The sequence below is a fragment of the Loxodonta africana genome, chromosome 3 (assembly GCF_030014295.1).
Source record: "Loxodonta africana isolate mLoxAfr1 chromosome 3, mLoxAfr1.hap2, whole genome shotgun sequence".
NCBI classification, from domain to species: Eukaryota; Metazoa; Chordata; class Mammalia; order Proboscidea; family Elephantidae; genus Loxodonta; species Loxodonta africana.
Window position 1 is genome coordinate 187208274 of NC_087344.1, and position 9472 is coordinate 187217745.

At 52.4% G+C, this 9472-nt stretch overlaps 1 protein-coding gene across 1 annotated transcript; it reads right to left on the reverse strand.

The window, feature by feature from the left end:
• Positions 1–669: 669 nt before the first annotated feature.
• UBE2Q1 (ubiquitin conjugating enzyme E2 Q1) lies at positions 670–9237 on the reverse strand. Its single transcript, XM_010594787.2, has 13 exons — positions 8896–9237; positions 6529–6633; positions 6091–6195; positions 5434–5484; positions 3698–3838; positions 3397–3481; positions 3072–3132; positions 2754–2844; positions 2578–2636; positions 2426–2474; positions 2059–2154; positions 1642–1708; positions 670–1153 (listed from the first exon to the last, which is right to left on the reverse strand). Exons 1-13 carry the CDS (start codon positions 9220–9222, stop codon positions 1122–1124), a joined length of 1269 nt encoding a protein of 422 aa, XP_010593089.2. The 5' UTR covers positions 9223–9237; the 3' UTR covers positions 670–1121.
• Between the last annotated feature and the right edge of the window lie 235 nt (positions 9238–9472).

Sequence of the window (9472 nt, forward strand, 5' to 3'; positions counted from 1 at the left end):
ACACTTTCCAGTTGGACTTGCCTTGTGGGAGTGACTTGAGAGAATCACACAGTTCTCCAAGCCGAACAACCCCCTTCACACCTATGCCAGTGTCCTCTTTTACAAGATCAAATGAAGCAAAGGAGGGAGGTGAGCCAAGTCATCACTGACAGTCACCACTCAGTGCTAGCTAGGGCTGCTTTCTGCACCAGAGGGGGCAGTGAAGACCCAGCTACCCAGCACCTTGCCGCCATCAGAAAAGCCACATACACACGTAGCAGACTGCCCCCACTCCCGTTCAGTTCATTTGAAACCAATTCTATGAAGCAGCCTCTTAAGCCTCATTTTCTTTTTCCTAGAAGCCTGAAAACATCTCAGCGACTAGAAAAGTAGTCCTAGGAATTTAGATCACGTCTCAGCCCACTGCATGGTGGTTTAGCAGGCCAGGTGCTGCATTCCAAGGGGAACAGGTGCTAGTTGCTCCAGAGGCCTTCAGGAGAAATCTAGACCAAGGGTGACCAAGGTGTGTGCTTCAGCTCCACCGTTCTCTTGCTTCAGCAGTGAGGGGCAGCCTCTGTCATTTCTGCAAACCCATGGTGGGCTTGGCACCCCTCCCCCACCTCCCAAGTAGTTCAGGGGATGGGGGTGGGGTGGGATGTGGGAATAAAAAGATGAGTCAAGACTAGCATCTTCAAATTAACAAACTGTAATTGTTTTCCCAAAGATACATTTTTTTCATACACATCCATCATACACTGTAACCAAAAAAAGCAGTGTACATGAAATAAGAGAAAATAAATTAAAAATCCATAGCATAGGTAAGGAGGCTCTAGTCTGGAGCACAGCTGAGTTCCAGCAATATAAGGAGGCTGAAAGTTTCTCTTATAAGAATGCCTGCTAGCAAGGGTTCCAGCAAGGTGGTTGGTTGGTCTGTAAGTCAGTCTTGAGTATTTGAAACAGTTCTGTGTGTTTTTTTCCTTAGCGTTTAGAATAGCCATCACTGTCCTGCAATAGGCAGAGCTATCACGTCCAGGAAAAATGAGGGAGGGAACCACAGAGGCAGCGTGAGATCCAAATACAGCATTCAAAGGTAATTGGTCCAGTGGTGCCTGGGGAAGGAAGATGAGGAGGACTCTCCAGGGTTAGCCATCTTCCTTCGGGGGTGTGTACCAGCCTGCAAACAAACAGAACAAAACCCAGTCAGGGAGGTGGGGACCGAAGTCTGCCCCGACCATTCATCACTAAGGATACCTCCCATATTTCAGATGAAAAGATCCTAGGAGGGCTGCCCGATGCGGAGGGGGCGGGGGGTGAGGTGGTGCATGGGACGCCGAGAAACCACCTACCTGGAGAGCATAAAGCAAGGGAGAATGGTGTGCCCAACCTGGGATGATGAAGTTAGATGAGCCTTTTCAGAGGGTGGCAGGAGGAGGGGCAGCACCAAATCTACACAGGATATGCCCATCGGTGCTTTTCTGGGAGAAGAGGCTGTGGATGTTAGCCACCTCCAGCCCTTCTTTGGAGAACAGGGCAGGTGCTGTGATTTGATATGGTTGGTAAGGCTCAGAAACCAAAGGAAAGCGTTCTCGCTATTTGGCTGGAAGTGAAAAAACCTCTGGCCTGGCAAGTGTCCGAATCCCTGAGTTCTGGCTCCAGCCTCACCGTTTTTTTCGTGGATCTGCACCAAGGACTTGTAGGACTGCTGTGCTCTTGTCAGACTGTATTGAGACTGGGGAAAGGAAGCCACCACGTCAGGTCATGGCCAGCTGCCCTCACATTCCATAGACTGCCACCCAGAGACCCAGCAGTCCTGGCTCCCAACACTGTGCTCTCTTGGCACGCTAGTAGCCTCCACTTGGGGGGTCCCTTTGGGGCACAGTCCCACAGCCTTGGTTTTCCAGACCTGTGCCCTCCCCAAGTCTTAGACTGCCCCTGTTGCATTGTGGGCATCCCAGGCCCCCTCATGCAGTGCCACCAGCCCAGGGCCTTATTGTCTCAGTCCCTCAGAGGTCAACGTTGGCTGACCAGTGGCCTGTGTTGTACTCGGCCAGCCCCAGCAGCCCAGTCCAAGCTCCTTACTTTGTTGGCTCCAAACTGCACCCGTGCTTTCCCCTTGACCAGCGTGGCACTGATCTGCATGATCACAGACTCTATCGAGTAGGCACTGCTCCAGCCCTAGTAATGGAGGTACAGAAGCAAACCAGTCAGGACAGTTTCCAGAGGAAACTTACACCTGTTTCCCAGGCAAGCAAGCGCGCATCTCTAGAAGGACCCTTGCCCTTTATCGCAGCACAGCTGTCACATGTGCCCAGGTCAGTGGTTGCAGGCCCTGCCTGGCAGAATCACAGGGCCACATTATGCCCCTCACCCAGCCCCTGGGTGTGTGGATGTGGTAAAGCTCAACCTGGCCCTGCCCAACTCAGCCAGAAGCCAGAAACAGGCTCACCTGTTTGGTGAGAAGTTCCATGCAGATGGCACCTCCTCCCAGAACATACCTGAAGAAGAAAGGTTAGTCAGCTGCACCTGACAAAAGCTCCAAGTTCCTTCCTCACCCTCTGCAACAGAAGCTGCCCTCTCTCCCCTTTCCCAACCACTCACCCTCCAGAGAGGACTGGAGACACTACCCTGACAAATGGTGGGTCAAAGGGAAAGTTATCCTGAGAGAGAGAGAGAGACAACAATCAGAGGCGGGAGGCCACTGCCTCCCCAGGACACTTAAGGCAGAGGGAAGACAAGGCCAGGGAGGGGTGGACTGGAAAGAAAGATGGTCTTACTTTAAAGGAAAAGTTGAGTAGGATGAAGTCAGCTCCTTCTTTCTCTTTGAGGATCTGGAGATCGTTGTGCAAAGCGCTGTCCTGGTCAACTCTATGAAGCAAGGAGTCTGGGCTCAGGCTGCTGGTCCCAGCCCAGGAGCCTCATGACGGCCCCCACTTCTGTGGGCGAGCAGTAGATGGACAAACCACTACCCACACCCACTCCCAGAACACCCTGTAACCGACATGTTGGATGGGACTGCCCTAGGGACTCCCACCACAGTAGCTCCACTCACACCACTCCTCAACTTCCTTTCTAATCCCAGAATCCCCACTCACTTGAGGAGTTTGACATTCCAATCATACAGACTGTCATTCACAAGTTCGACTGCATAGTTCCCTGGAAGAAGGGAAGAGGACATGTTACTGGGATGGTCCAGGAAGTAAACAACCCTCATGCAGATCCCTTTCCCAGGCTGAGAGAAAAAGACCAAAAGTGCCAGGTTCACCCCAGATAGACAAGCCACTGGCCTGAGGAGTTCCATTCTTAGCCTGAAAACTTTACAAGCACCTATGTATTCCAGAACCTCCTGAGGCCCCTCCCCATCACGATATCCTCCTCCATGAGAAACCTCTCTTCAGGCCCCCTCTGAGATGAACTCACCGCCTTTGAAACTCTGTGATCGGTATATATCCCTGAGCTCCTTCATCAGCCGGTCAGTGGCCTGCACCGAGCCAGACACCGCACCCTGCAAGGTAGGGACAAGAGGAACAGCCCATGGTCACATGGTCTGGGACATACGTACTTGACTCTAGGGGGCAGTCTGGCAGCTTACCCGGGATTTAGGGAAGGATTAGGCACACTCATAATCCGTATCTGCTCCCCATACTGATAAGGGATGGCCTACTACCTCCCAGCTGGTACCCACCAACCACTTTGCCCAGCCTCTCTAGAAGGCACGTACATTTAAGTAATCTTGCCTCTGGTTCTTTTTAATTTTCTCTAGTATGGCCAAGTTTTCTTTTCCAATGCCATCATCTTCAGACTTCTTGCCCTCAGCTGGCTCTTCTTCTTTCATCTCATAGTGATCTAGGTCTTCTGTGTCCTGGGAGAGGTGTGGGGTAGAACAGAAGAGGAAAGAAACCAACACAGGCTGTGAAGGCGGTCATCACCTTCCCAATCCCACATGGCCTAGACCCACAAGTTAAGGAGGCAGCAGTCCCTCCAGCAGCCTGTGAACACAACACCTTTTTCATTTCTGGGATAATTCCCAGCCTTGCTCTACAACCTAAAAGAACAAGGCAAATTTTTTCTTACTAAGCTCTCAAAAGCTACAGTAGGGACCTGGGGAAAGTAGGCAGGGACTTAGTCCTCTTGTTCCTCAGACCGACCTGCTCCAGCCATCCCTAAACTCTTCCTTGGCAGCAGAATCCCTTCCCTAATTCCAGCAGCATGACTTTGGCCTGAGGCCTGACACAGACTCGGAGCTCCTATTTCACTAGGTGACTATGGTACTCAGGAGTTCTCAGGACCTCAGGTCTGAAAGAGAAACCTAATAAATCTCCTCCCTTACCTCCAAGTACAGGCCCTGAATCAGGTAGGTAGAGACTCCACTGCCAAGATGGAAATGAGAAAGGAGCTCCAGAAAGGGAGGTGGTGGTCAAGAACCGAGCCCCTTATTCACCTGCTCTAAGGGAGTAAGCAGCTCATTGTGCATGTGGCGGAGGGAGGGAAGAAGCCCATGTCCAGGGTCAAAGCCCTCTCTGTGAGGTGTTGGGGGCGAGGCGCGCACAGAGCGTTGTTACCCTGGAGAAATGAGTTTCATGTATCCCCACACCTAAGACCCTTACAAAGTTAACAAAAGTTGCAGTTCCTGAGACATTAATCCAATGCTGGGAAACAAAGTGACCTCCTTGCCCTGGCAGGAGGTGATAATGCTTACCTCCTAATTGTTACATTGATTGCAAACATTACTGAATGTTTATTATATATCAGGTACTGTACTAGGTGCTATACACACTAAAGACAAATATTTAATTCTTAGAACCACCATATCATTAGCCTATCATTATTCCCATTTTACAGATGAGGAAGGTCTAGTGAGGATAATTATCATGTCCAAAGTCATGCAACTCTTGGCAGAGCTAAGACTTGAATCAAGTTTTGCCCGGCTCTGAAATTCAAATTCTTAACCATTAAATTATATCCTCCAAAATTATTTGTTTATAAAGAATATATCAGATAAGTTATTTAGAACTTATCATCTACTACACAAGGCATTTTACGTGCAATGCCTCATTCAATCTTTAGGACAAACTGAAGGCAAGAGATATTAAAGTCCCATTTTATAGATAAAGAAAACTGCATCTTGGTGAGATTAGGTACTATCTCCCAATTAACACAACGAGGAGATCTGCGACACAGACTCAGGTCTGTGCAACCCGTCAAGTACTTGGTTTGAACAGATTTGCACCTGCTGATACTCTGAGCGGTCTTCAGTGGTTGAATGTGGGTGCTCTGTCTCCTCCCCTACACTTGGTGTTCCTCCAGGTCAGGAAGTCTGTCTTTATGCCTTTGCTATTTTTCTCTCCCCAGTTCTAGTCTGAAGCTCTGTATCTGTACAGTGGGCGATCCATCCTGCTTACTGAAAGAACTTTCCACCAATGCTAGTGCTTCTGCCACCTCAGGGAACAAGCCTACCTCTGGCATCTCCTCATCTTCATCTTCTGAAGACACGTCTTCCTGTGTGCACTGCAGTAGGAGGGGAAGATGGAGCTCAGAGCCCCAGCGGTTTCCTAGAATGCAGCCCCTGCCCTCCTCCCAAGCCTTCAGGTCTGCTGCCAGCCTCTCCACCAGCCAGAGTGGAAGCAACAGCCCAGGGAGTGACTCTGCTACCGGCCCATTATTCTTCTACCATATGCCAAAGAATTCAAGAGAAGGAAAATGGCGGTTTCTGTCATCTGCCACACAAATCCCACTTTAATTTTCCCAAAACCCCTCCTTTACTTGATTTTTCTCTAGACTTGCATTCTTCGTTCTAAACGAGGGGCCTGGGTCCCCAATGGCCACCAGCTGCCACTGCTAAGAGAATGGTAAAAACTCCCCCTCCCTCTCAACATGAGAGACTGCCCGTGAGAGTGAATTTTGCTAGGAGATATGAAGCTACTAGCACCCCATTTAGCTAGATTCCCATCTGGAGCAGAAAGAGGCTGAATGTCCGGACATGTCTATGTGTTTGGAGTGGGTGGGGGTGGAGAGAAACTACTGCAGAGTCTTCTCAATTAACAGGTGTTCATACTGAGGCTTGTCAGTGTGGCGACTCTGTACCACAGGGCCCAGAGACCTACGGATGCTCACCTGCTCTGCTGGCAGGGGCTGATCCAGCATCTCCACATCTGGGTGCTGAGGGAGGTTATAGAGTTTACACAGGTCGGAGATGATCCTCTTCAGATGCTGCAACAGCTGGGGGCAGGGGACCACAGTGACATCAAATATTCCTTCCCCTCTTCAATCTGAACACATACATGGCTGAGCTAAGAGCTCACGCCCCAAACTGGTAACTAGTTCTCTAAACCTTATGGACCACATGACTGTGGGAATGAGGCTACTGGAGGACCAATCCTGGGGCTGGTGCAGGATCTCCCTTTGCCTTCAGCAACCAACTCCCCTAAGGAGACTGCCCCAAAGTGTCCAGCCCATTAACCATCTACCTCCAGATACATCTCCCTTCCCCATGACATGGCCTCATTGGAATAAACGTTACCCCCTGCCCCCACAAACACCCTGGCCCCTCACCAGAGTATTCCCTTTCTTTATGTCCACCAGCCTCTCCAAGACAGCGGCCAAGTTAGGGTCATCGGACTCCACCGACCAGATGGGGGGCACAGCAGGGTATGACTCCTGAGGGAGGAGCAGGGAGAGCAGTGAGAATGGGGGACTCTGGGAAAAGCCAGATTTTGCCTGTGTGCCTGCCCACCCACCCTCCCCACAAACACACACAGAAAAGTCCAGCTCAGTAGGTCAGTACCTAACCAAGCAACTTCCCAACAAATCCTAGTCTGGGAGAAAATGTCCCTGGGAGGACCTTTTCCAAGAAGCAGCCTAAAACCTTTTTCTTTCCTTGAGAGTAAGAATCAGGGAGAGCAGCACAGCTGAACTCTGCTGTTAGTGAGGGAGGCCTCCTGGTCTGCTGTGCAGCCTACACAAGTTCCAGACTTGCGGTTCTCTCCACACCCAAGACAGAGTCTTCCAACCCTTCTGCTTTTCAAACCCCAGAGCCAGTTGAGGAAAGGATCATCTCATCACAATCACACAGATGTCAAAAAAGCACAAAGACTGCGGCTCACTTTAACTACTTGGGGAAGAAGGGGCGAAAACCAGATTGTATCTCCAGAACTTAAGAGTAAAGGGCTATCAGGAGCTCTTTTCCTGGCAGAGCCCCTCCTTTCCCTGGCGGAGCCCCTCAAAGACCAATTCCCCCAACCTCTTCCTTGGAAACCTGCCACCCTCTCAGTCCAAGCGTGGGCTCTAGGGCTCCACATGGCAGGCAGGGAGAAAGAAGCCTACGCTGTTGACATTCCCAGCATTCCTGAGCCACGATGCCAAACTGACATTCCCAGCAGCCTGACCCGACTCCCCCACTACCCAAACCAAAGGGGCCAGTTGAGGCCAAGTTTCACTTACAGGGGCCAGAGGAAGTCTGACGGAGGACCCTTTCTATAAACTAACTTCCTGCCAAGGAGAAAGAATAGATGGCCTCTGTCCACTGAAAGGGGAGCTAGATGGTGACAATCTTGCTCTTATGGAACTGGAAACAATTCAGAAACCAAAGAACTCTTGAGGTTTCCACACATGCCAAGGGAATCACCCACTTCTACTGGGAATCTGAGCTGTGCCATGCCTCTAATCCTCAATGCTGTAGGAAAAAGCAATCAAAGATGCTCAATCTTCACCTGACTAAGCCCTCCTAGCCTCTGAATTTTTTAGTTAAAACAAAGAGAGGCAGGGGAGGGAACAGGACATGAATTCTGTTGGGGCACCATCCCACCCAAGCTGAGGCTTGGCTCATGACCTGGCATGTCCAGGTTTGATTGAGGAAACCTAAAACCTGAGGAAAGAGACAGAAAACAAGAACCATGTACCTTGGATTCAGGCCCCCAAATACCAGAGAATTCACAAGTCTCTCTGTCCCTAGAGTACTCCCGTTAGCAGTCAGCCTGCCTGGATAAAGTGCTTTCCCCTGGCTCCCTAGCTACTGCTCCCGGCAGGGAGAACACCACCACAGCAAGTAGTATCAACCAATATAGGTGCTGTACCATGCAGTATCAGACAGTCCCACATTCCCAAAAGCCAACCTTCTTCAAGAGATGTTTGAGAGCAGACTAGGTGGGAGACATATAAGGTGTCTAGTCTAGCGTGCCTAGATGCTCACTAGGGAGAAATGCAACTGTTACTGCTCACAATAAATGGGGTGGCCCTTGCACATCACCATCATTACCAGGAAAGGCAACAACCCAGGGCAACTGGAGATATCCACTGGGAACAGGGAGGGGAGTGGCAGAATTGCTACCAGCTGGGGCAGGAAGAGGAGAGTTAGAGGTTACACCAGGAAAAAAAAAAAAAGGAATCTAAAGAAGGGAAAGAAGAGTCAATGAACTGCCAACTCCACTTGGTGAAATTCAGAGACCAAAATGGGGCTGCTGGAGGTCTGCCTGGGCAGGGATCCCACAGGTGGCAACATTCTAAGTCAAAGAACTACTGAGAAGGGGGCCAGGTCCTTCCAGCTGGGTCAGTGCAGAGGCCTGGAACCTTGAGATGTGTGTCGGGGGAGAAAGGGGCATTCTTAGGTGGGAAGGTAAAGTGGTGGAGTAGCAGCCAAAAAGAGCCAAAATCAGGAATCTTGGGATGTGGGTGGGTGGGTTGGCGGAAAGGGGTAGTTGGGGCGCCGTATGTCGGGGTGTCTCTCGCTATCAGGAGACAGTGGTAGAGATTCTAGGTGCACGACAGGACCTCAACCAGTAAAAACAACTGTATGTAACCTGTGGGAAGGTGCCGAACCCTGACAGGGGCTTTGGCCTCCCAGGTCCTTCGAGAGCAAAAAGCTGTATGGGATGATCCCTGACAAGGGGCCCCGAGAGAGGCGCACGCATGGGGGATCCTCACCGTGATGTTGCAGTGTATACGGACGGGATCCCCAGGCACCGACCCCCGTGGGGGGAGATGCGGTCCGGGCGCGGCCCCCGCCCCGGCCCCTCCGGCCCCAGCCAGCAGGAACTCGCAGCTCAGCTCGTCCAGGCAGGCGCTGGCAATGCGGAAGCGCTCGTGGCCGCGGTGGAAGATGGACTCGAGCAGCTTCAGCTCCCGCCTCAGGCAGGGCCCCGGCCCCGGGCCCCCCCCCGGGCCGCCCCCGGCCCCCGGCGCCGCCCCCTGGCCCCCCAGCTGCTGCCCCGGCCCCGGCTGCTGCTGCCCCTGCGGCTGCGGCTGCTGCATCCTCCGCTCCGCTCCGCTCCGGGGCCGGCGGGCCGGGCGCCTCCGGCCTCCGCTCCGGGCTCCGCCGCCGCCGCCGCCGCCGCCGCGGTCCGCACTTCCTGATCCCCCCTTCGCCAAGATGGCGCCGCCGCCACCTCCGGGACAGGGCCCCCCCCTCCGCTCGCCGGCCCCCCCAGCCGCCGGAAGCGCGCGCCCCTCCTCCTCGTCCGCCTTCCCCTCCGCGGCGGCCCCGCCCCCGTCCCCCCTCACG

What these genes read in the sequence shown, in the direction of transcription:
- UBE2Q1 (XM_010594787.2), bottom strand. Translation starts at nt 9,222, where the DNA reads ATGCAGCAGCCGCAGCCGCAGGGGCAGCAGCAGCCGGGGCCGGGGCAG. An exon ending in TGCAGTTTGGAGCCAACAAA is followed by an intron (nt 1,709 to 2,058) that starts GTAAGGAGCTTG and finishes TCCTTTCCCCAG; the next exon opens with TCTCAATACAGTCTGACAAG. An exon ending in GCAGATCCACGAAAAAAACG is followed by an intron (nt 1,154 to 1,641) that starts GTGAGGCTGGAG and finishes GTTTGTTTGCAG; the next exon opens with GCTGGTACACACCCCCGAAG.